This window comes from Arvicola amphibius, chromosome 7, assembly GCF_903992535.2.
Source record: "Arvicola amphibius chromosome 7, mArvAmp1.2, whole genome shotgun sequence".
Lineage (NCBI taxonomy): Eukaryota > Metazoa > Chordata > Mammalia > Rodentia > Cricetidae > Arvicola > Arvicola amphibius.
This window is the reverse complement of record NC_052053.1, coordinates 138247913-138274435: the sequence shown is the minus strand read 5'-3', so window position 1 is coordinate 138274435 and position 26523 is coordinate 138247913. Positions and strand designations below refer to the sequence as shown.

Genomic DNA, 26523 nt, shown 5'->3' with positions numbered 1-26523 from the left:
AATCCCTACCTCAAGCTCCTTCGGAGAACTTATCCTAAGCACTGGTACCCTCTTCTACTTACAGACACGCTCCAAAAGATCTTCATTGTTTCACCTCTGCTCACTCCAAAACAATGTCCCCATAGCCACCAACAAGAAACAAGCGTCTATACTTTGCCACCTGTGTGGCACAAATTGGAAAAAAAAAAAATCTCCTTCAAAGCTCAAAACTGCCCCAAGCTATTGTAATTGGCACAATTGTTTGTGGTGACAAAGTGTTTTGGAAATAGCACATAATTATCTAATATTGTGATTAACTACATATTTGAAGGTAACTAAGATTATATTATTCACATTCCAAGGGAGAAGATGTGGGCAAGTTTGATAGATGTGCACAGAGGCATTTACCTTGAAGCAAAGCAAAGTACACATTCACATCAATTCTCTGAAATTCTTTGACAATCTAAAAATAGAAAAGAATTCAGTCATATTTAAACATTTGCTCTGGAGAAATGTCAACATCTCTATGGTTAATCAAGACTTTCAGGAGAATTTATTACTGGAAAACCATAGATATTTTCAGCCTGACACGATGCTATATATAAAGTTGTATGTGTATATATCTTAAGAAATAGCACACCAAGTAAGGTAGTTTATACAGGTAACGCTATCTCTCAAAAGGCTGAAGTGAGGGGCTTTTAATTCAAGGGTTACATAGCAAGACCTATTTTAAAAAAGACCGAGGAAGCACAGCACCCAGTGTTGGGTAGCCAGCAATTCATAGCACAGAGGTACTCTATAAAAAAATTGTAGAAGAAGGAACAATGGAGTATGTAGGCATCCAAATAGTTGTTGTTCACTGTAACAAAAAGTAAATAAGACTTATTAAAAAAGTAAAATCTCACTAAATATCCAGGTCTTTGCTTTAAATGTACCAATGCTAATTATCTTAATTGAACTTTTCTACTATAGTTTATTTATTTCATGTAACATTTGGGAGAAACAGGAAGGAGGTACATAGAATTTCTCTAATATTCCTCAAAACTAAATATGAATTTGAAATGACCATTAAAAGTTTGATTTAAAAAAAATCCAGACCCTAGGCCTGTGAGCAATAGTAATTGTCACCATAACATAAGCAGCTGTTCAAGTGTGGAACATACTCTGGCATCAGGACTCTACAAAGTCATTAAACCAACTGGCCAGCATAATCTATAATGGGTCTGAGTCACTGCACAGAGTGAAATAAACAACAAAAAGCAGCCAGCATGTGTTCTCAAATGAGCTAACAGACCTGCTGAGAGAACAGAGCCTCGCAGCATATTCTCACAGTCTTTTGCCAAGTGTAATTGCTTACCTACCTAGCACCCAGACCCTGGCATCAGTTTCTGCTCCTGCAGAGGTAACCCACAGCTAAGCTAAAACTAGACAGAATCCTGTTTTCTGTAATTATAACTGTGGTTGGTGCCTTACCCTGCTGCCCTCTCTGTCTGACCCTCTTGATAACTACCCAAAGCTTCATTTAAATTTGACACTAGGGGTAACACCTATTAAACACACTTTGAAGCACTTACTGCAGTTGTTTGTATGATTATTTACTGTTTGCCTTTCTCTCAGGAGAGAGCCCAGGCATGCCTTATCACAAGCATCTTCTGCTAGGTGGAGCAATTAGCACACATTGAAGCCTCAAATGAATGAATTTGAGATGCTGCTATTCCTCTCAGTTCTGTGAATACTTCTGTCCTGCGTGTTGCTCACTCTTGCCCTGACTTCCAGGGTATGACTCAAGGCCTGCCCTTGCTTCTTAACAATGGCTGCCTCTTCTAGTCCAGTCCTGTTACTGTTCCATAACAAGTAGAATATAATACTTAACACAAACTACCACTTTTCCTTGTTTTCGTGGCTCATTTACATTCTCAGGAAAATAAAGCACACTAAGTGTTAACATTGTCTAAGAGATGTCTGTGTTCCAGATACACTTCTGTATTCTTTATATGTATTGCTTAATTGATACCTGTGTAGTAAATACCACCATTATGCTTATATTACCAAAGAAGAAGCCAAGACCTTTGTTCTTGGTAGTGGAGGCAGGATTCACCTCACAGAGCCTGTCTCCAAAGCTTATGCTCTATTGCCAAAAAGGAGGTGGGGGAGGATGAAGAAGAGGGAAGAAAATTCACTTGGGCAAATTATTAAGCCCTTTCACACAGTTGAGTGACCCATTCCATCACTTTATCATTACCAAAAAATAAAAAATCACACCCCCAAGTGTATAGTACAAACAGCCAGAACCTCACCATTCGCAATGACCTCACTCCTACCACATCCAAGAAGGATATGGCTCCACAGTCCAGCACCAGACTATGGATCGGCACTTTTGGGACATTCACTTTAACTGGGAGTTCAGAGTTCCAGTCCACTTGAATCTCGATTTCTTTGGTTGGGATATCAAGTTCTTCGGGCTCTTCAACATCCTCATCAGGTTCAAAAGCATTATTTGATAAGCCAACATCACTTATGATCCCGTTCTAACAAAGAAAAGACTGCCAATTTTATTGTCAAAAACACAATTTTCATCAATTCACCTCAAACTGTTTAAAAGTCCTAAATGGGCTATTTTGAAAACCAATATAGCAAGGGGATGGATGCAGTCTTGAGGAATGAATTTTACTTCTATCTATACTTTGGTGCTCTCTAAGAAGAAAATGAAATTGGATTTCTGGGTGATTATGGGACATTTCCAAGAGAGACAGAAAATCACAGCAAAAACTGTGAAAGCTCATGAAATTACTATTGTAGTTTTCTGGTATTGAGTTTTCACCTTGTTCATGTCAGTAAAATAATGTTTAAAATGAGCACAGATGCTTGTTTTTAATGGGGGCCAACTCTATTTTGAGGGAGCTCCACAGATTTCATTTACCCTACCCTCTCCCCTGAGCCTACGGAACAGATCAGCTGTTCTCTGATACACGCTTGTCATCTGTTCCGGCGCACCTGGACACCAAACGCGCTGGCTTTAATTCTCGACCGTCTAACCGTTTTCACCAAAGGAAGGGGAAGAAAGATGCCGCCTCACCTTCGTTGCCCTTAGTTGTCCTTTTTTGATGAGCTTCTGTATTCTCCTCAGTGCTTTCAGCCTCTTGTTATAAACTCGAATGGCATCAAATCCAACCTTTGGAAATAAATGTTAGTTACTTAAAATATCTGGTTCTTAATATTCCATGGCATTTTCTAACTGAGGGGCTGTTTCTCTTTTATTGTTAATTATGTAGGTATGTGCATATGTGAGTCCTGAGGATGTAAGACACCTGGAGCTGGAGTGTCAGGTAGTTGTGGGCTTTCCTACTTCAAAGAGCAGTAAGCTCTCCTAGCTTGCTGAGCCATCTTTCTAGACCCCAGAATGGCTATGTCTTAAAAGATACTATTTTGAAAGAACCCCTGACAGAAAAAAAAAAGTGAGATCTAAGGGAGTAGACTCCTGCCAGGCACCCCATCCCACTAGAGATGAGGACAGAATACTAGCAGGCTCTAAGCCAGTAAAAAAAGACAAAATCAGAGAGACAAAACGTTTAGCTTCAAGTCTGTATTTTCTTGATGTCACAAAGCCACTTTGTTATGGGAAAAGTTTGTTAGCTCCCCTTTGAGCTAGTTTGTTCTGGAAACAGGAAGATAGCACTCGGGCAAATTCCAAGTTCCAAGGATGGCACTGGAGAAAAGAACCGTTTATTCCAGCAAGGCAACTCCTGTTCCCTCCTCTGCTCTTACCTTCTCTCAGAGAACACACTTCCCCGACACCCAGCACATTACCTTCCTCACACTACTTGTTGTTGAGTTTTATGCCAACTTGACAGAGGTTAGTCAGGAGGGAAGAAGGACTCTCCACTGAGAAAATGCCTCCCTACGATTGGCCTGTAGACAAATCTGTCAGGAATTTCCCTGATTAACGATTCATGTGGGAGGACCTAGCCCCTGGTGGGCAGTGCCACCCCAGGCCAGGAGGTCCTGAGTTGTGTAAGAAAACAAGCTGAGAAGCCATGAGAAGCAAGTCAGTAAGTAGCCGTCCTCCATGGCCTCTGCATCAGTGCCTGCCCTGATTTCCTCAGTGATGGGCATGACCTCGAGCTCTAAGATGGATAAACCCGTTCCTCCCTGAGTTGCTTTTGGTCTTGGCATTTTATCTCAACAATAGACACCTAAGAGAGACCCAATGTCTGCAACTAAAACTTCTTTTATTAACTTTCTTTTAAAAATATTTTAACCGTGTGTGTGTGAATGTGCACATGTATGCAGGGGTCCAGAAGGGACCCCAGATCCTGTGTGCTGTATTTATGAGCCACTTGATATGGGAGCAGGGATCCAAACTCCTTTTCCTGGTAACAGCTGAGTTGTCTTTCGGCCCCTCTTCTAGTTTTTAAACATTTAAAACTATTTCTTAAAGTAATAAACTAATATATGTCAACAAAAATACATATTTTATGAATTAAACTATTTTTTAAAAAAGTTTCTTCAAGGCATGGTATTGTTTTGAATAGCTGTATCTATTTGTGAAAGGCTGCTGGATTCTCTTACCTGCCTCTGCTTGAGCAATCTGTTCAGAGAGCCTCTGGAACTCAGCAAGTCCCAGATTTCTGCCTCTGTGCCTTCCTCCTGCATGCCTCAGACCCAACTCCAAATCCCTGTCTGTCTACCTTCCCTCCCCTTCCTCCCTCTCTCCTCCCCTTCCTTCCCATCCCTTCCTGTTCTCTCCCCTCCCCTCCCATATTGTAGGTTATAAGGAACATAGATGTTTTGATATAGCTGTTTTTTTATTATGTATTTTCCTTTTGTGAGACTAGGTCTAAGTCTGTAGCCCTGGCTAGCATAGAACTCATTATGTAAACCAGGCTAGCCTCAAATTTACAGCAATCCTCAGCCTCTTTAATGCTGGGATTACAAGTATGTATTCATGCCATGCTACGATAGAGTTTTTAATGGCCACACAGAGAACCGAGCCTAAGGCCTTATTCTTAGTTGGTCCCAATAAATGAATGAAATCTGAAAATAGGTAAAAAGAAATCAAACTTCTCAGAATAAAATACTTACTGTGGACTTGACACATTTTTTAAAACCATCGACATTGCCATAAAAGATGGGGCTAGAAAATCTCAGGATCTTCACTCCTTCGGGCTCTTCAAGCTGGCATTTTAAAAAGGAAGAGAGAGGGAGAGAGAGAAGAGAGGATGGAGGGAAGGGGAGAAGGGAGGGAGGGATGGAGAGGTTAAACAAATCTACACCTCAGGTCTTCTCCGGAAGTTCTGCCTGTTGTGGTGAAATGGTACAAGCTGGCCAGTAGCACTGCTGGCTTCTCTCAGATGGGGAGTCATGAGATAAGAAGATGCCCAGAATTTTGAGTGACTTGGGCAAAGTCTTGCCAAGATGGAGCTTAGAATATGGAGCTCCCAAACTCCAGCTAGGTTTCCCTGTTAAACCATAAAGCTGAACTGTGGAACTGAGTGCATATCTCCTTTACAGTCTGGTTTGTAGAAGACGACTAGATTCCTGTGCTTCTGAAGGCATACTGCTCTGTTATTGTGGCATATTTTACATGGCCTCCTCATCTCCAGCACCTGAACTAGTGCTTCAGCTCTTGATGGTACTTGAGTGAACATTTACAGAATAGTTATGGAAGTAAACTAAATAACAGTCATAGAATTCCAGGTTGAATATACAGTAATTTTTTTTGTTTTGTTTTTTGGAGACAGGGTCTCTTTATGGAGTCCTAACTGTCCTGGAGCTCACTATGTAGACCGGGTTGGCCTCATACTTCAGAGTGAGGGGATTAAAGGTGTGTACCACCAACCAGCTATACCTCCCCCCCCTTTTTTGGTTTTTCGAGACAGGGTTTCCCTGTAGTTTCTAGAGCCTGTCCTGGAACTAGCTCTTGTAGACCAGGCTGGACTTGAACTCACAGAGATCTGCCCGCCTCGGCCTCCCGAGTGCTGGGATTAAAGGCATGCGCCACCACCGCCCGGCCTATATCCCCCTTTGTAAAGGTAGTTTTGTGGGCTTTTTGTTTTTTTGTTTGTTTGTTTATTTGTTTGTTTGTTTGGTTGGTTGGTTGGTTGGTTGGTTGGTTGGTTGGTTTTTCAGGACAAGGTTTCTCTGTGTAACAATCTTGGCTGTAATGGAACTCATTTTGTAGATCAGACTGGCCTTGAACTCATAGAGATCTGCCTGCCACTGCCTCCTAAGTGCTGGGATTAAAAGCATGTTCTAAAAATTTGTAGAACAAATTTGTATTTTCTTTTTCTGTTTTTGCCTCTTTGTTTCTCCCAGCAGCCACTAACAGTTCTGTTAGTGAGCAGCATCTGACCATCACTGTGATGCATAATTTGTTTTTTATTTCCTGGTTCATATATTATTTCTATCAATTCCAATGACTTAAAAAATATATCAAATAAAACTTAGGTGATTGAGAGCTGGGAAGATCTCTTATTAAAGCTGAATAAAGAAATCTTACAGAGACTTCAGGCCACTTCATAAAGACTATGGATTACAGACAGAAATATAACTTTTATTAAATGCTGTAAGTAATCTAATTGCCTGTTATATTTAGTCCCTCATGAGTCTCCCTCATTTAACAACAAAATTTAACTAGTATTGTCAGAATTTCTGTAATTGATATTAACAAAAGGCACACTGAACCCAAAGTTCTCAAGTCATTCTCAGTTTGCTGATGAACTTTCCCAACAGACATCTTCTTGGCTTGCACCTAGCAGGCTAAAAGAGAAATCTGTTGACTCCTTGAATTCCAGGCTAGCAAACCCTCCTGTGACAAGCGTTTTACAAAGGCACTTACATTTTTGTAATGTGTGACACTTTTATAGATGTCTGTGCTGGGGACACTTCCAAGGCCATTCCATGATGGGCTGCAAGAAGGGAAATGAACATCAGCATTTTTTTTTTTTTTGCAACAGTCACTTTTTCAACTAAAAAGTTTAAAAGAAATAACAGCCATGAAAGAGAACATCATTCTGGTGCTTTGGACTCTGTCTTTATTGCAAATGACATTTTCCTGTATCTAACTCTGAAATGAACAGCTGGTGTTTGCGTGGAACCGAAGAAAGAGGAAGTAACTGTGAGCAGCTTCTGATGGCTGGGGGATAATGAGCACTTTCTGTGCATAACGATTATAGGGGAAGTGCCAAGCTTTCTCACATGGTAAATCGTCTGGAAGCCCGACCATAACTCCGAATGACCAGCATGGTTATCTTCATTTTTATTAGTTCTAAAATGGTGAGAGTTAGAGACAGACACACACTGAGTATAAGGCACATAGCCTTCCTCTTTAACATATAGGTCTGCGGTTTCTTCTACTTCTTTGTGACTTACAGCAACCTCTTGATGGAGTATGGTATCTACAAGAGATTAGATTAGTCTCTTGTTTTAGAAACAGCAGCAGGGTGAAATGAGTCCTGCCTGCTGACCAGACCACTGATTTCCTGTTCTGGGTGCGATCAGATAAACTCCATGTTTCTCCAACTGTGACTGGCAACATACGCTGAATGCAGCCCCTGGAGAAGGACTATGTTTGAGGCCCACACTGAATGCAGCCACGGAGAAGGACTGTCTGTTTGAGGCCCTTTCAGTATTGTGCTCTCTGGATCCAGATTATAATTACTGGAAATTAAATACTGTGAAGGGTGTTGCTTTTTGTTGGGTAGGATCCTGTTTACCAAACCAGCAACTAAATCATACCACCAAGTCTTCCCTTGGTTCACAACACTGAACTTATTTTTAAGTTAAAGCTTGTCAGTTATTCTCTGTTTCAAAAAATAAAAACATTTTTCTCGAGTGGACTCAAAACAACAGAACACTGAGCACACACTCAACACAGGAGGCAATGTCATCTACAGTTTCTTCTCTATTCCCTAGAAGCAAACTGGGCCTTCTGAAAGCTGATGAACCTTTTCATCACCCTGTTCTCTTAGGGTGCTGAGGGAGACAGCCACAGGCTTTTCAAGAAGGCACCACCATGCCAGGGGAGGAAGGGAGGGCAGAGAGTTGGTGGGTGGAAAAGGAGAGGTGAACCCATGCTAAGCTGAAGAGATCTATGTTGGTGTTTTTCCAGGTGTCTTCTTCCATCACTGCCCAAGTGCAGGCAGAGAAGAAGCCAGATTCTAGAAAGGCAAGGGAAAACTAAAGGAGAGGGCGGCTGTGTTTCCCCAAGCCCAGGTGGACACATAACTAAAACCAAAGTCAGGACAAAACCATCACCACCACAGACAATCTGCCTTCAGCTTGCCTCACCTGTCCTTATAGGCTGTTCCACCGTGTGACTCATAGCTCTCCTGCTCCCACCGAGCATATGAACTAATCTTATTTACTTCACATAATTGGGCATGTGCCTCATTTGTCAGATTTGAATGAATCCTGGCTGTAATAACCGTTTTTAAAGTTCTCAGTTACATAACGCATTACTAACTTCAAAAAAGTAAAACAGGTTAGAATATATTGAGGAGTTGACCTGTTGTTTCATGCTGGTGCCCAGTTCTATGCCTGGTGCCCAGTACCTCTAATATTTTCCCAATTTAAAAATGATGTAAACAGCCGGGCGGTGGTGGCACATGCCTTTAATCCCAGCACTCGGGAGGCAGAGGCAGGCGGATCTCTTGAGTTCGAGACCAGCCTGGTCTACAAGAGCTAGCTCCAGGACAGGCTCTAAAGCTGCAGAGAAACCCTGTCTCGAAAAAAAATGATGTAAACAAAGCAAACTCAGCCTTTGGCTAATCTATGTATCCCCAACTTTAGCAGAGCCAAAGGAGAACAGAGTAGAGCATGTGAAGAAGGGCATAGATTCAGGGGTGAGCTGCATTGGGGTTTGTCTGCTGATTAGTAACTGTAAGCATTAAAAAGGATCTTTAAATTTCCTGAGCTTAAACTTTCTCACCTATAAAGTAAGACTAATCAGAGCTATTCAGCATTATAAAGTGCTGTGTGTATGCATCATATAATCACTCAATGTATAATTTTTTAAAAAGTAGTATCTGTTTGTTTATGAAAACAAGCTAGGAAAAGTCAGGCTGTGCTGTCTGTGAGACACCTGTTTTTTGGTTTGTTTGTTTGTTTGTTTGTTTGTACTTACAACTGAACTCTCAGGACCACAGTCAGTAGTCCAAATAAAAGGCCAGCTAGCAAACCCAAGTCCAGCCCCAGAATGATGGACATTATGCAGGTAAACACCCAGATAACCTAGAAGGAAATGGACATGAAAAGAATTACATTTCATTACAAAGAATAACAGTCAAGTGATTGGAAACAAAGTGTCCCAGAGGACTGTCACACAGATGACATCAGGCTCTGGTTTCTCGATACTACTCTAATTCTGCTCTAGGATCCCAAAAGTTCAGGCTAGCCTTAGGAGATGGGGCATAAGGATGTGACAGGAGCAGCCAGGACTGAGCTCTCTTTAAAGACGGATATGTGGAGGGTCACTTACAGCATCAGTCTTATTCTGCCTCCACAGACAAGGAACGTCACACACCTGCATGAACATCCCTTTCAGGTTAGCAATGACGACAGCTGCCAAGACGGACTGCACAGAGAGAATGAAGGCTGTGTTATTCAAGGCAGTGGTTTCCATGTGTTGATTTCTAATCTCCCGCTCTTTCCCTGATAATAGACTGGTGAAGAGGAACTGGTGCACAGAAAAGCAGGGTTTTACCTTCTGCAAGGGTTCCAGAAGTTTCCCCAGGGCAACAATGGCGATCATTACAATCATAGCTGAGATGATGCCAGCAACCTGAAAGATACTTTCCATGAGGTGGACTCACCCTTCTCACCACAGGTATGCACAGGAATCTGCACACAGACACAGTTACTTCTTCCTCATCTCTCCCTTTCTGCTCAGGGTTTAGAAAACTGAGCATCATTTGCTAGGCCCATGCAATATGAAAAAAACAAAACAGAGCAATATATAGCCATTATTGCTGAGAAATTAAAGAAAATATGAAAACGAAGCCTGACAATGTAAGGCTAGTTTGCCTTGGATTTCATTTGAGTGGCTGGCTTCTATGGGTGTGATTTAGGAGGTCATCCTTCAGGTTGTTTGCCATGACATGAGACACAGACCCTCATATTTTTGGGAAAGAATCCTTATGGTGCTTATTAAATTTTCCTGCATTGTGGAAGCAGCAGCCATAATGGCTACTCACGTTGTATCTGTAGCTCAGAATTGCCATGAAAACCCGCAAGAAAATAAATCAAGCCATCTTATTACAAACCCACAGTGTCACATTGGCATACCACAGCTCCTGTCTCCTCCAACAGTTGTAGACACAGGTTGCAAACACTGGCTGCAGCAGTGGAGCAATCATGGAGGAAAGGAAGCTCAGAAACTTTACCTTCGCTGACAAGAAAAGCTCTGCTAAGATCCATAAATAGTTAGGAGAGAGGCTGAGGGGGTAGGGCCTATTCCTGGTCTGATCAGTTGGCTTGGCCAATGAATTCTTTGCTGAGACATCGTGGGGGAATAGCTGAGCAGACTAGAGACTCTGAAACAAAGGAGAAGAGACAGGGAACCAGAAGCAGACCAGTCAGAGAGAGGAAGGGGAGAGACGACTGAGTGCAAACACAGCCCTGCATAGTGTCCTAAAGGAAGCAGGCACAGCAAATGCAAGAGGAGAACATTTGTTCCATCTGGTACACTGGCCACTTATGTTTACATGAGTCAGCCTGGGTAATATCATGAATACATAGGTATTAAAAATCTCACTTTGTAAGTCTAACGTTTTTCTATCATCTTCTGACTCCATGGTCCAGGCGAACACCTCCCAGCACCAAGGCGAACAGCTCTCTCTTTTGTCTGAGAAACTAGCATCCTCCTCCCTCCCTCCCATCCCTACACTCCTCCCTCCTCCTCCCTTCATGTCCTCCTCCTGTTATTTGATCCGTATTTATTGAACCACTTTCATCTAGGCTCTAGGGATTGATAAGAGGTATATTTGGAGATAGGGACATCTATCCGCACAACTCTGGGCAGGAGATTCACCATTCACCAAGGATGTATGATAGTAAGTCTCTAATTATAGAGCCAAGGCTAAGTTTGATCACAGTATTAAAACCTATAAGGGATTAGTTACTTGAATTTACTGAATAAGGCTGCTTTGTGGGAAAAAAACGTAGATTTTATATCTTTGAGAAGATTCAATTCCTGGCAAGTTAATTATTGTTAAGAGAAAGGGTAATTAGAGCTATGGAGTAATTTGTATTAATTACTTTTCTATGAGCCAGAAGAAGTCAGAGTAGGGGTGAGGAAAAGGACAGAAAGGAAGGTTTAGCTATCTAAAGCCTACAGTTAAACACAGCCAAAGTCTGCCAACACTCATTCTTCTATTTGTTCTTCAACATCTATATGTTTGGTACTGCTTAGGTGCCAGATCCAGCACACGTGTTAAGTGGCCATGCCTCCCTCAAGGTGTAGAGTATTCTGCATTTAGTAGTCAGTGTGTGCTGGGGCTTTTCTTTGTCTCATTTAATCCTCACAGGGTCCCTTCGAGGTGGGTATAATTAGTAGCCCCATTCGTGCTAAAGTCGAGACTCAGGCACAAAATATGAGAACCCGAACAGGAGGACTTGATAGTTTTTTGGTCACAGGTCCCTGGATTTCAGTCCAAGGTCTTAGACTTTTAACCCTAGAACTTAATATGCTTTTCAGTAATTAAATATCAAGCCATTTCTGCTTGTTTCTTCCTTCAGTGCTGAACTTCTGGCATCCTTCCCTCCTAAATATAATACAGGCCAGTGTGTGGCAGAGGATATTAACTTACCAGAACACCATTATCCCCGAGCCCTTTGCCAAGGAGGGCACTTTACACATTATTACTGGGGCAGGCAGCCCATGCCTTGTCTGGGCCTGGAGATAACAGCAGGAGAATGGCCATGAGCAGCTCAGCTCTAGCTGCACCCACTCGGGACCATGTGTCCTGGGGCACTGGTCAGTGCCTGCCTCTTTAGTGAGCAGCAGGGGTCAGGCTGCTGACAGCTTCTGCTATAACAGGCACAGCTTTGAGACTCCCCCTTGAAAAGAGAGCTCTTCTTTTGCTTCTTAGTGCTTACTGGGTTCCTTTACCTCTTTCTCCATGCCAGAAATAACTTCAAAAAGCTTATTAAAAAATCCTCTAAAATTAAAATTAAATTTTGCTTCAATGTAGTCAAATAATTGGGAGAGGCCATTTTAAAAGGAGAGTAACATCACGCATATGTGGTGATGTCATCTTACTATGGTGACACTGTCTGTATTGTGGTAAAGTCATCCACATTGTGGGGACATCAAATGTGCTGTGAGAACCTTTACAGCTCTCCCTGGCGAGTCACTGCTGGAGTCATTGTTTTCTTGGTATTTGCTTTCATTTCTATGTCTCTGCTTTAACAAAACCTTGACGACTGTGTGTGTTTTACAGCAGTTTGGGTTTATTCTATTTTATAGTCTTTGACCTCTTTTTTCTTTCTTCCTTCCTTCCTTTTTTCTTTCTTTCTTTTCTAAATAATGTTTTTTCCTACGTCAGGAAGCTAAAGGTTGACAGAAATGCAGTCCTGGCCTAAAGCTTGTCTTTGGTCTGCACGGAGCTGAGTCTGGTTTCAAGCAGACTCTGAGACTGTTTCCTGGGCTTTCTGACTGGCTTCAGGAGGAATCAGCCAGTTTTATGGTTACCTTGCGAAAGCAACAACCAAAAGCCATATTTAGAACTTCAAGAACAGAAATATTACTAAGGAAGAAATGCCAAAATATTACAACAAAAAAGTCTTGTCTAACAAATTATTGTTCTGTGGGACTAAAAACCTCTAGAGGAAGTTGCTCACTTTTGAAAAGGGAATATGAATGGGAAGTACAATAACTCGGGGTTGGAGAGAGCTGGGTGGTTAAGAGAACTCACTGGCTGCTCTTCCAGAGAGGATCTACGTTGCACTCCCAACACCCACATGGTGGCTCACAGCCATCTGTAACTCCAGTCCCGGGGCATCCAACACCCTCTTCTGGCCTCCCAGGCCACTGCATATATGTGGTACGCAGATACATATGCAGGTAAACACCCCCACACATCATTTAAAAGACATTATTATAGCTTGCAAAGCTGCAAAACGCTTCATTTTCCCGCTGTGGTGCTGGAGATGGACCTCAGGGCCTCAAACACACAGAGCAAGTGTTCTACACTAAACTGTATCCTCAGCTTCTTCTCCCTTTGTCTTTTGAGATAGGGTTCCACAACATTATCGCAGATGGTCTCAAATTCATTCTGTAACCCAAACAGAGATATCTTGTACTTGGGAACATGGGGTCAATCCTGACTGGATTGACCAAGCAGCTGGAATTACTGACCTGTGCTACCAGGCTAAGTTTTGGGAAATGGTTTATGTTTTTTCTTTTAAACCAGGCTCTTGTTCTCCATAGATTACAAACTGTTAAACAGTATTATTGTCTATTTACTAATGAGTGTGACTGTCCCTGGTTGACCAGGTGAGTGTAGTTATCAGCCAGGTGAAAACTGACACTTAAGGATTTGGCAATCACAGTTTCAGGAGACCATATGTGTTGCTTTTTTAAAAGTCTTTTTTTTAATTGATTTTTATTGAGCTCTACATTTTTCTCTGCTCCCCTCTCTGCCTCTCCCTTCCCCTTCAACCCTCTCCCAAGGTCCCCATGCTCCCAATTTACTCAGGAGATCTTGTCTTAAAAAGTCTTTTATAAGGGTTGGCCAAGTCAAAGAGACAAGACCCAAGTTGGATCAGATGAGGAAGCACAAATCCCTCTCTCTGAAAGCTAAACTGTCATGTTCAATTCTTGTGGAAGCCTCTCTGAGCCATCATCCCCTTCCTGTTTGTTCCCCACTGTCACTGCATACCTGTGTCTTTCCTCCAGTGCTCTCCTGGACAGCCGTTCGAGACAGAGCGGTGGCGGCCACAAAACAGGAGAAGAATCCTGAGAAGACATTGCTTATCCCAAAGGCAACAAATTCCTAAGGGAGAGACTGGGTTACAGTGATGTTGCCAAGAGAATGCTCACCGGACTCTCACCAAGTGGCCATCAAGATGGCTTAGTGGATACAAATATTTGGCATGCAGACCCAATAACATGAATTCAAGTTCTAGAACCATGCAGAGGTGAAGAGAGAGAGAGAGAGAGAGAGAGAGAGAGAGAGAGAGAGAGAGAGACCTGACTCCACAAAGTTGTCCTATGACCTCCACACATGTTCTGTGGCACATACACATCATGTGTATACATACAACAATCATTTATAAGGGAAATAAATTACTGAGAGTTACTTGTATACATGTAAAGTTCATTGTCTAACTTAATAGACGATTTTTATGTACTTTTGACCTGACTGGACTAGCATTTTTAGTTAGTGCTTGTGACAGCTAGTTTTGTGTCAGCTTGACACAAGCTAGAGTCATTTTGGAAGAAAGGACCTCATTTGAGAAAATACCCCTACCAGATTGGCTTTTGACTGAAAATCTAAAGCATCTTCCTTCCTTCCTTCCTTCCTTCCTTCCTTCCTTCCTTCCTTCCTTCCTTCCTCTCTCTCTCTCTCTCTCTCTCTCTCTCTCTCTCTCTCTCTCTCTCTCTCTCTCTCTCCCTCTCTCTCTCTTTTACTATCTTTCTTTCTTTTTCCTTCCTTTCTTTCTTTTGGAAGAGGGGGTTCTAGACAAGGTTTTTCTGTGTAGCCCTGACTGGAACTCTGTAAACAAGACTGACCTTGGACTTAGAGATCCCCCTGTCTTTACCTCCCAAGAGCTGTGATTAAAGGTGTGCACCACTACTGCCCAGCTTGTAGCGCATTTTCTTGATTAATGATTAATTGAAGGGCTCAGATTACTGTAGCAGTGACACCTCTGAGCTGGTGGCCTGGGTGCTATAAGAAAGTAGACTGAGCAAATCATGGGGAACAAACTAGTAAACCACACTCTTCTATGGCCTCTACTCTAGTTCCTGTCTCTAGATTCCTGCATTGAGTTCCTGCCCTGACTTCCCTGGATGATAGACTGCAAGCTATAAACTGAAATAAAACCCTTTCTTCTTCAGGTTGCTTTTGGTCATGATGTTTTATCAAAGCAATAGAAACTCTGACCAAGGCAGTGTTACTTTAGCTTACTTCTTAAGAAGCAAGGTGACCTACCTTGCATATTTCAAAAAAAATGTTTAATTATCAAGTACAGGAGAGAAAACAATTCAATAAAGGCCAGTGAAAGAAACCATCAGTTTCCTTAGGTGATACCAACATTTCTCCCCAGTTGTGTTTCCTCTTCTTGCTTTTAGTCTTATAAACTCAGCTCAACAAATAGGTGACCATACCTGGTTTCCATCGATGAGATAATCATACTTGGTGCCATAGACTTTTCCTACAGACACTGCAATAGCATAAGCCACCACAGCAATGGAAAAGGATGCAGCCAGCATGTCGGAAAACAGGCCCACAGATGGAAGTGCAGGAGGCAAGAACCTAGTAAGTGAAAAACTGTTGTGAAGATTTGACAGCTTTTCCCCAACCTTACTAAATGCTGTGTCCACTCAGTCACATGGTACACACAGAAGGACATGGACCAAGAAACAAAAGCATATGAGATGCGTAAGAAGGAGCATCTGCTTTTCTAGTTTTTATCCAGAAGATAGTGCTAGGTTACTGGCTGCTTGAGAGTGTTTTTGTTTTTGTTTTTATGCCCCCTGACATGAATAAATCTGTCACTATGGGTCCATGCCACTGCACATGTAACATTTTTCCTCATACAATTTCACATTCAAGGTCTTTGGTGATACAGGAGATTCTAGGTATATCATAAAGTTTGGTCTGTGTGAAAAGATGTTAGTTCTGTTGAAGAGAAAGAATATATGATACTGAAAGAACTCAGCTGAAAATCCTAAAGAGCGTGACATTTAAAAATCTTAATTTTAAGAAGAAAAAAAACCCTCATTTAAAAAATCTTAATTTTAAGAAGAAAAAACCCTCATCCCACATTAAATTTATGTAATTATAGTCATTCTGCACAGTCACTAAAATAACACAATGATTGAGTTTTCACAGATTATTTAACAAAACTAGAAAGATATAAACACAATTATGAGGTTTCTTCCTAAATTTAAAAGTTTGGAGGAAGAGCTTCATTTACCTATAGAATGTCCATATAGTACAATCCCCAAAATCCCCAGTCATTGAAACAAATCCCTCCACCTGTGTATCTTATAATTAAATAAAGATAAAGTGGAAGTGGGAGATTTAGAGACACACAGTAGAGAAGTTTTGAGTTAGTGATCTCAGAGTACTAGTGAACCCGTCTCTCTCATTTTGATATCAGAACTTGGAAGAGAGAAATGAGTGACTTGAAGTTTTAGTGGGTCTATGTTGGAGACTGGATAATTGGATAGTAAGGCCTGCCAGGACTCTGCTGTTGCGAAGACTTGCCCCCAAGCAGAGTTAATTTTCAGACTTCTCCTCCATCCTTCTATCCTATGTGTAGGCCCCGGAATAGAACCCAGCTGTAGACAGTCAGCATGTTAGAAACAACACACTTGAGTAACACAGTATCAAATCACCTGCAAGTCTAGCTTTCATCTTAGATTTCACTTAATAGGGTGCTTCCAAGACCCAGTCAAGTTTACTTCAGGTAACTAGTGCTCTATCAAAGCTAAACCCTGAAAAGGCTTTAGTTTTGATAGTAGTGTGATGTTCACTGGCTCCATGACTGTAGCGTTCTCCAAATATTAGCCAATCCTTAATTACTAGGGTTTAAAATTGTGAGGTATGAAGTCAAAGTACTTCAGTCATTGAGTGACTTTATGACTTTGGGCATGTTGTATAAACTTAATAAATTGTTTCATTGGCTGTCATAGGATGACTGTGCCCTCTTCTCATAAAATTTAGTGAGATATTATAGTTTAACTAGTTAGTTCCTTGTTACTAGTGGTGCTCAGCCTAAGCTGGAAGAACCTAAACCCACCATATTCCCATCACAACTTCTGCTTTCTTGCTCTACTTCAACGGTGTCAACTATTTTTCCAAAGTGAATTAATGGAGACCCTGTCTGCACATCTTCTGATGACCCCAAGAATATATCTTGTTACCTGAAATAACACTTCCTAAACTATACAGTCACCCCAGGGGCCTGTGAGCCCTAGCCAACCCAGTCTGACTCATTCACAAAGGAAAGGGAGCATATGAACACATACTTATCCTAAAGACATGAGGATGGGGAACAGTGCTCCCCAAAAGGGCCCAATAACACATAAAAGAGGAGGGTCACATGTAATAAGCATGCTAATTGTATGTTTCACTTCAGGTTGGATGTGACTGTTTGGCAAATGTTTCCCAATCCAGCTAAACAAAGGTGGCAGTTCACAGGAAAAAGCCATCTTCGTTCTATGCTGTCTTTCCTGGGCCACACTGCCAAGTTCTCTGCAAAGGACACCAAGTGAAAACAGCAGCAATAAATACTATGACAGCACCTCTGTTACTGACTAGGAAGAGAGGAACCAGTCACTTAGAGTAGAGACAATATAAGGTGGTAAAGAGAGTAAAATTCAGAGCACAAAAGTACACACACACACACATCATAGAGACAGGTGGGGTGGGGAAAAAGCACTTGTTTAAATGGATGAAAAACTGGACACACCAAACACTGCAGAATGAAGATCAGCTGTATCAGGAGAGAGGCAGTCTGTGACTGGAGGGACAGACAAAGTTCCCGTTTGAGTGAATTCCTGTGGGACACTAAGATACTGACTAGACAAAGATGGGTTGTGTTTTTTAACCAAAAAGGAGTAGAGAGGAGGATAGAGCCACTCTGCTGATCACCAGTCTCTTGAGCTCACACTGATAAGGTTTGTCAGTCTTCTTCCTTTTCACCTCTCCTGTCTCTACATTCTATTCCATCACTGTGACCACTCTCCTATTTCTTACATTACTGGAATGGATTCCTCTTCTGGTTGCTTAGCTGCTTTAATTCATGTCTACAGTGCTAACAAAAGCTTTCAATGCTTTAAAACCCTCCAACAGTGCCTCAAAATGCCAATATAGACACAAAGATATCCGGTCGTTCGTGGTGGTTTCCATGCCTATGCTCACCTCTCAGCTCCTCTGCCTACTTTATGCTCCAGTTGCAATGAACTCCTTGTTGTACGTCCAAAGTGCCACACTCTTTGTTATAAACTGCATGTTTTATTCAAGCATCCCCATTACCGCTGTGCCTTACTTACTAATTCCTATGTTACATGGCTGATTAATGTCATCCTTAATGTATCATGAAGTTGTCCTTCTAATGCATAGCAAGCTAACCTTCACTATACAGCTCTGATTCCTGGAGGATGCTGTCCTCACTAGACTGGGAACTACCCACTGAACATCCGGCACACTGCCTACCCGTTGGCAGGTGCTTCCACACAGACAGCTGAGGATATAAGTATCTGGAGTATTGCTTTGTGTACAAACGGTAGATGTCAGGTAGATAATATAGTGGGTTACTTTAGTCATCTGATGGGAGTCTTGATTTCCAAAAGATAAGCATAACTGTCTCTTCAGTCAAAAACCGAGACAATCAGGAGAGCTGGAGAACCACAAAGCAAACAGAAATATTTGAAGTATTTGATTGAAATGTACTGAGGCAAGACATTTTTAAGATTATCTTTGAGTATCAGAGTACAGAAAGTAAGGAAATGCTCTAAAAATCAAAACCAACAGTCTGCCATAGTGTAATATGAACAGTGTGACATGGGAGCTGATCAAAAGAGCCTTAAGTGGCCCCACCTAGACAACATGATCAACAAAAACCTAGCATTATGGTGTAACTCAGAGTATGAAGTAACTACTCATGAGATCATGCTGAATAAATGGGAAAAGAAACAAGCTTATGTAGAAAGGATAGTCACCATTTGGGGCTATTAAATGGGGAGCTGTCAAGCTTATATGGAGATGACAGAGTCACTATTGGGGGCTATGCAATGGGAGGTTGTTCTGAGGACTGAATGTCACCCTGACCTTCAGAGAATCAAACGGAAGCTGCCATAATTTGACTGGAGATGCAGGAAGGAAGTTCCTTTTCTTACCCTGGTGCTGTCCTCAGCCCCTAAAACATTCTCATTCCCGCTCTGGTTTTCTCATCCTTCCAAGTCACCCTTTCCTCCGCAGATGTGTTAATATCATTGTTTTAGGATTGTGTCTGTGCCACCACGTTAGACAGTTAGAACCTTTCTTGTAGCTTATTTGTAGTGATAGGGCTTAGGGAGCTTATTCCCTCCACAAATGTTTTCAGAGAGCCCTCTGTAAGATAGATGCTATCCTATAGGGAGACACAGCTGAATGCTGCAAGTGGGGCCACTACCATGAAGGGTCCCCCAGAACTTAGTTAGCAATCAGAGGACTAAGCTTGACTGAACCAAAGGGCAGAAGGCTAAAGATCCTGTAAAGGGGAGTGGCCAGGAATTTCTTCAGAGCACCAGAAAAGACAAGACAATGTGAGGAAAAGGGAGTCCCCACAGCGAGCACTGGAGCAGGGACTCACAGGGCAGGCATGTGCTGTAGTCCATCTCTGGCCTGGGAAGGAGCTCTGCATTTACACCTTTCTACACAAGTATCTCTGACTACAAAACAACTCAGTCTTTAGGGTGGGACTTCCGCAGCTCAAGTTTCATTGCAACTTTAATCATTGCTTTTCTTCCGGTCGTAGCCTTTACAACCTAAATGTTGATCTTCTAGTGTAAAATTTCTCAAAGTTACCTGATCAGAAGACTCACTTGAGACACTTTTGAAAAAGAGTCATTTCTAGGCCTTCTCCAAGCAGCCTGAATACATAGGTTTGAGGTGTGAAGCAGGAATTTGTGTTAAAACAGGTCGAGGATGTTACCAAAGGCACATTTCTAACACTTGAATGGGTAATATGCAGTATAAGCTTCATGAACCAGTTATTTTTTTTTTAGATATCTTTAAATTTGTATAAGAAAAGCTTTACTCAAATGGGACCATTTGCTGTGGAAGCACTGAGGAGTCTCTGTTATAAGCATAGAAAATCTAGGACAACGTGGGCCACCATTAATTAATGGTGAGAAAGGAAGAGAAACTACTGCTTACTGACTGGCCCCAAGCCTACTTACAAATAGTGTAGTCAATATTATAGATGTGGTGCATATGTAGGCTTCCTCTTAACTGTAGTGCGAGTTACTTCATCTGTTCTGCATTTTTATGAGAGCTCTCAGCGGCATTTCACAAGCTTGAGTCGAGGCTTCAGCTGTGTGGTTACCCATGTCTTACAGAAGAACTTTCCCAGGACCACACAAGCTGACAGTGACAGAGATGGATTAAGGACCTTGGCCTTTTACTCTTCTAATTCACAAAATGTCTAAATATATGTGAAATTTACATGAAAATAATGCAACTTATTTATAGGTATGAAAGATAGTATTTTTATGCGTGACTGATTACATGGTAGGGAATTTAAGCCAAACAGCCTAGATTCCTTAAACAAATTGTTCATAATGCAATCAATGCTAATTGTGATTATGCTCCTGTTACACTATAATTACACATAAGTGTTTTCATCAGGAGTCTGGTACTGAATGTACATGTCCTGTCACACGGTAAGAAAATGGAGCATGTATAGTCTGCTTTTATCAATCAGCCTGAACTTGATCTCCAAATGCATGGTTCATCTGATGCTTTATGTACATGGTATTTCTTCAAGATCCCACGAGAGGAAGACTATCAGTGCTGAAGTGAAACGGGCAATAAAAAGTTTCATTTACACAAAGCACTGCCTTAGTTTATTGGTGCTATCTGAGAGGAACGCCACACTCACCCACTTGGGATGGACTTAACAATGCCAGCATTGTAGTTTTTTTCCAAGTCGGCCCCATAGGAAATGGCAGTGGCAATTACTGTCTGAAATAAAAGAAATAAATGGAAAAAAAAAACAACCCCATTAACTTTAACAATTGCTTGCTTGTCAACCTAATTAGTGCTGAATTTTATGACCATATATTCTACTTACCACAATTACTTCTATAGGGATAGGAACTGGGATTTTGTGTTTAAATCGGTCATTTAATTCCTTAACAGCCATACAGATGATGATGGTAAGTAACCCAGCAACGAAATCTGCAATATTGGTGTCACCGATATTCTGAAAAATCTCAATTAGTGTCTGTAAAGAGAACATGGGTGTATATGACATATGCTATACAGACACATACATAGAAACAGTTCTCCCACATGAACAGTCATATCACACCAAATGGCACATGTGAGTCTTATGCAAAAAAAAAAAATCTTAACAATGGGGCAGGTAAGATGGCTCCGTGGGTTAAAAAACTCGCTGATGAGACTGATGATCTGGGTCCCATCCTCAGAAACCACATGACTGAAGGAGAAAACTGACTCCTGAAAACTATTCTCTAACCTCCATACCTTTTCTGTAGCACACATGAAAATACACATGTACACATTTACAAATAAACAGTTCTTATTTAAAAATCATAAAATATGTTGGCTAATACAAGAAAAATTAAGCAATAAAATTTCTAAAATACACATTTGCATAAATAAATAATATAAAGCTATTATTAAAGTTATAAAAGTGTATTGACTAAGACAAGGAGCATTGAGAACATGTAACTTCTAACACATACATGTACACAGAGCTACTAATTGTGGTTAACTTGGAGAAGTGATTTTTACATTCTGTGTTTGTTTATCTGTATTTTTGGGGGTAAAATGGAGAATTTTTCAAGGAAAACTGTGGAATGCTATTTTTTACTTACAGAAAAATAAATCAGATTTAAGTCTTAAGGAGGTTATACAGGTGCTATTCGGAGGTCTGAGAAACTGAAAGGTCTAGTTACTTTTCTTTGGTCCCAGTCAACATCCTAAGTAATGTTCTTCCCCAAATCTGAATGATGCAGAATATAGCAACAAAAACCTCCAAAAAGTATTCCATATGGAGATCCAAGTGGTACTGATCAATACTCTATGGCAAATTAAAACCACTGAACAGGTACATAGGCCAAGTATATATTGTTTAGAAATTATCTTAACACTAAAAGCTGTTCTCTCCAAGTGACAGAGAAGCCATCTCAAGGAAACTCATTTTGTTTTGTAAACACAAGGTCTCTGGGAAACCAAAGTCTTCTTCAAGGGTGTCAGTAGGGAGACTTCCAGGCAGAACAGTGGCATTTTTGTTCTTTTGTGCCTCTTAGGTAAGTCATGTCTCAGGGAGGCATCTCTCAATTCTATGAGACAAGTCATGCCAGTGGCTACTTTCCTTTGAATGAGTCTGTTTATAATTAGGTTTAATTTGACATAAAGGGAGGGTGCATCTGAGGATTTAAAACATGTATCCTGGTTTATTTTTGCAGATAAGTGAAATACTGTAAATAATTGTCATGATAATCTTGTGTCAGGCATATAAGAAACATCAATTCATTTTGCCTCGCCTGTCTGGAGTTCTTCCAAAAGTAAGGATCTGGAGAGTTTTTACAAGCAATATTTATCTCAGCAAGTTTTGGGGCTAGAATTTAGGCATTTAACTTGGAGGAAGCCTTTTCAACTTTCTCTTAGAGAGCATTTTTGCTCTCACCTTAAACTAAATATGTCAAGTTAACTCTGCTTTCCAGAGAACTTAACATTATTAAAGACAGAAATATTGGGCAACAAGATGAAACAGGTGGCTGAAGAATGGAAGAAAAACTGGGAGAAATACTACCACAACAAAATTCCAGGGTATCTCACACAGGAGGCAACAATCCTGTCACCTATCCCAGAGGCTATTGCCGTTTTGGCCAGTTGATTCTTTATATAATCAACTTTCTTTTTTTAAAAAAAAAAGCCAATACTTTATCAATTATTTGAGAAATTTATACCATGTATTTTGTTCATACTCATCCCACCCCCAACTCCTCTCAGATCTACTTCCACCTCCCTATCCACCCAATTTTGTATTCTTTCCCAACCCCAACTGTGTTGCACAAATACTCTTCGGTGTGGGGCCTGCCCTCATATAATAAAGTTTCTAAGGAGAACTCTTATCAATTCATGAGCTAGCTATAATGCTTTGACTGTTTATACAATGAAGGTTTACTTTTCAACTTGAAACAGGAAAGTTAATTTGGAAATCATTTGTTTGACTACAATCCTAGCACTCAGGAGGCAGAAGCAGGAGAATCTTGTGTTCAAAGCCTGCCTGGACTGACTCACTGACTCTATAATAGAGTACAAAAGAGAGTTCAGGAGCAGCCTGTTTAAACCCCCCCCTCTCTCTCCCTCCCTCCTTCCTTCCCTCCCTCCCTCTCCCTCTTTCTTTCTCCCTCCATTTGGACCAACTATCCTGATCATAAAAATATTTCATTTTACAAAAATCACTGCCGGGGCTGGGGAAATGGCTCAGTCAATGTAGTGTCTGACACTCAAGTATAAACTCCTGAGTTCAGACTCTCAGTGCCCACATAAAAAACTGAGTGCTGCAATGCCTGTCTGGAACCCAGCACCAGGGAAGTTGAGGTAGGTGGGTCCCTGGAGCTCATTGACCAGGCAACCTAGGCAAATCGATGAATTCAGTAAGAAACCCTATCTCTAAAAACAAAGTGGACAGCAATCCAGGAAGACACCTGACATCAGCCTTGGCCTCTACACATGTGCAAACATGAATTTGTACACACACTCACATGAATACACACATACACATTTTAAAATTATTTTTAAAATTACTCCATGATTCTTATTTAATTTTTGAAAGTTGTCCTAATTTTGTTTCTGGTACTGTAATAAAATGTTCTGAGCAAAAGCTACTTGGGAAGAAAAAAGTTTATTTGGCTTCCAGGTCCATCATTGGGGGAAGCCAAGCCAGAGACTGATGTAGAAACCACCAAGGAACACGGCTTATTGGCTTGCTCAGCTTGCTTTCTTATACAATCGGGACCATATACCTGCCCAGAAATGGTACCACCTGCAGTAGGTTGTGCCCTCCCTGACACCAGTCATTAAGGAAGAAAATGGCCCACACATATGCTCACAGGCCAATTTGATGAAGGAAATTCCTCAGTTGAGGCTCCTTCTTCCTGGGTGACTCTAGTTTGTGCCAAATTGGTGAAAGATAGCACAGAAATTAATTAAACCTTTGAATAAAAAGAACCTCTTGGGTCTAGAAAGATGGCTTGTAGGTTAAGAACACTGACTGCTGTACCAGAGGATTGAGTTTGATTCCAGCACCTGCATGTGACTTTGTTTTTTTTTTTTTTTTTTTTTTTTTTGTTTGTTTGTTTTTTTTGAGACAGGGTTTCTCTGCAGTTTTTTAGAGCCTGTACTGGAACTAGCTCTTGTAGACCAGGCTGGTCTTGAACTCTGCATGTGACTTTAGAACATCTGTAACTTGACCTAAACAGAGAACTCTCAACAGAGGAATCTAAAATGGCTGAAAGACACTTAAGGAAATGTCCAACATCCTTAGTCATCAGAGAAACGCAAATCAAAACAACTCTGAGATTCCATCTTACACCTGTAAGAATGGCCAAGATCAAAAACACTGATGACAACTTACACTGGAGAGAATGTGGAAAGGGAACACTCCTGCATTGCTGGTGGGAGTACAAGCTGGTACAGCCCCTTTGGATATCAGTGTGGCAATTTCTCAAAAAATTAGGAAACAGCCTTCCTCAAGATCCATATATATATATATATATATATATATATATATATATATATATATATCTCCAAAGGATGCTCATTTGTGCCACAAGGACATGTGCTCAACTATGTTCATAGCAGCATTGTTTGTCATAGCCAAAACCTGGAAACAACCTAAATGCCCCTCGACTGAAGAATGGATAAGAAAAATGTGGTACATTTACATAATGGAGTCCTACACAGCAGAAAAAATAACGACATCATGAAATTTGCAGGCTAAAGGATGGAGCTAGAAAACATCATTTGAGTGAGGTAACCCAGACCCAGAAGACAATTATCATATGTACTCACTCATAAGTGGTTTTTAAATATAAAGCAAAGAAAACCAGCCTACAAATCACAATCCCAGATATGGTAGCTGAGAGTTCGATATCTGTATTCACAATCAGCAGGAAGAAAGAGAGACTGGGCCTGGCTTGAGTTTCTGAAACCCCAAAGCCCACCCCCAGTGACACCCTTCCTCCAACAAGGCCACACCTCTTAAACCCCTGAAGTGGTGCCACTCCCTATTGACCAAGCCTATGGGGGCCATTCCTATTCAAACCACCACACAACCCATTCCAAGCAAATGCTGACAAAACATAACAACACTAATGAGGACTGTAAGATTTAAACACCCGTGCCGCTGCATGGAACATCCAGAATGTTATGAACACTAAATTATTGCCAACATCCTGCCATGCTCCTTTCTGGCCTATCCTTTAGCATCATCTATGGATGAGTTTTTCTTTCATTTCTCTAGTTCTTTTCATCCATTAGTGATGTCTTTGGAGTGGCCCAGCCTTAAAACAAAGATGGTGTAAATAACATTGTAATGCATTAGCTACTACATTCATAAAAAATATTTTCCAACAATGTTACAGTATTTCCTGTACAACCCACAGCTACTGAAGGATTCCTTCAGATATGATTGCAAATGGGGACTCCACAAACCAAATTCTTTGTGCAGGAACACAAGGGCTCCTTCAGTCCTATGTAATAACATAAAGATCAGCCCGTTCTTTCCTTCCAGAATAAAAAGTTAATATTAACTTTCACACAGGATTACAACTGGCTGGCTTATGAAGAATTTCCTGCAAAATTCTATGGCAACATGTTTATCAGTTGTAACAAATGTACCACTCTAGCACAATATAGAATATTGGACACCAGGAAGACTGCACTGGGGAAGGTTAGGGTAGATGAGAACCCCATACCTTCTTCTCAATTGTTCTGTGAGCCTAAAACTTCTCTTTAAAAAGTTTATTAACAAATTGCATGGCTCAGGGCAGGGCCCATGCCAAGGAGGATTTGGCCAACAGATGGACTCCATATCTTTTGTGAACTTTTTATTTTGCCTTTGTTTTTTTGATCTTACTTGGTTTATTTCTTTTGATTTTCATTTGTTTTTGATGGGGGTCATGAAGGTGGGTGGATAGACACATAGGGAGGATCTGGGCAGAGTTAGAAAGGGGAAAGAATGTGGTCAAAATATACTGTATGAAAATTTTAATTAAAACATATATGATGCTTACCAATTTAGACTAGGAAACCCTGTCTCGAAAAACCAAAAAAAAAAAAAAAAGAATAATTTTTAACAGGAAACAGTCACATAATAATTTTTTGTTTAAAAACTATTTTTGATTTTAGTATTTCACTTTGTCCCTGACAAATTGGGAGTAATTTGTAGCTTATTTTTCACAAACATAGGCTAGAAGAGCCAACTCCTCTGTTCTACAGAGGTCCAACAACTGCCAAGGCTCCAAAAGTCAGCCTCAGCTTCCAGAAAGCTGTTTGGATCCAGGTCTAGCAGTCCCCGCACGAGGAAGCAAGCAGTGTCTGGAAGGATGTATTGGGGCTGTGGTGCAGT

General features: G+C 41.0%; 1 protein-coding gene across 1 annotated transcript in view; it reads right to left on the bottom strand.

The window, feature by feature from the left end:
- The window catches only part of Slc26a4 (solute carrier family 26 member 4), a 38269-nt gene that overhangs the window by 6754 nt on the left and 4992 nt on the right, over positions 1-26523 (bottom strand). The window contains exons 4-15 of the mRNA XM_038337383.1: positions 20989-21141; positions 20797-20879; positions 15311-15458; positions 13860-13973; positions 9683-9760; positions 9458-9553; positions 9104-9210; positions 6818-6887; positions 5062-5154; positions 3056-3151; positions 2277-2507; positions 388-442 (exon numbers count right to left, since the gene is read on the bottom strand). Of these exons, the coding sequence (XP_038193311.1) occupies positions 388-442; positions 2277-2507; positions 3056-3151; positions 5062-5154; positions 6818-6887; positions 9104-9210; positions 9458-9553; positions 9683-9760; positions 13860-13973; positions 15311-15458; positions 20797-20879; positions 20989-21141 (1324 nt within the window). The remainder of the gene's footprint in view (positions 1-387; positions 443-2276; positions 2508-3055; positions 3152-5061; positions 5155-6817; positions 6888-9103; positions 9211-9457; positions 9554-9682; positions 9761-13859; positions 13974-15310; positions 15459-20796; positions 20880-20988; positions 21142-26523) is intronic.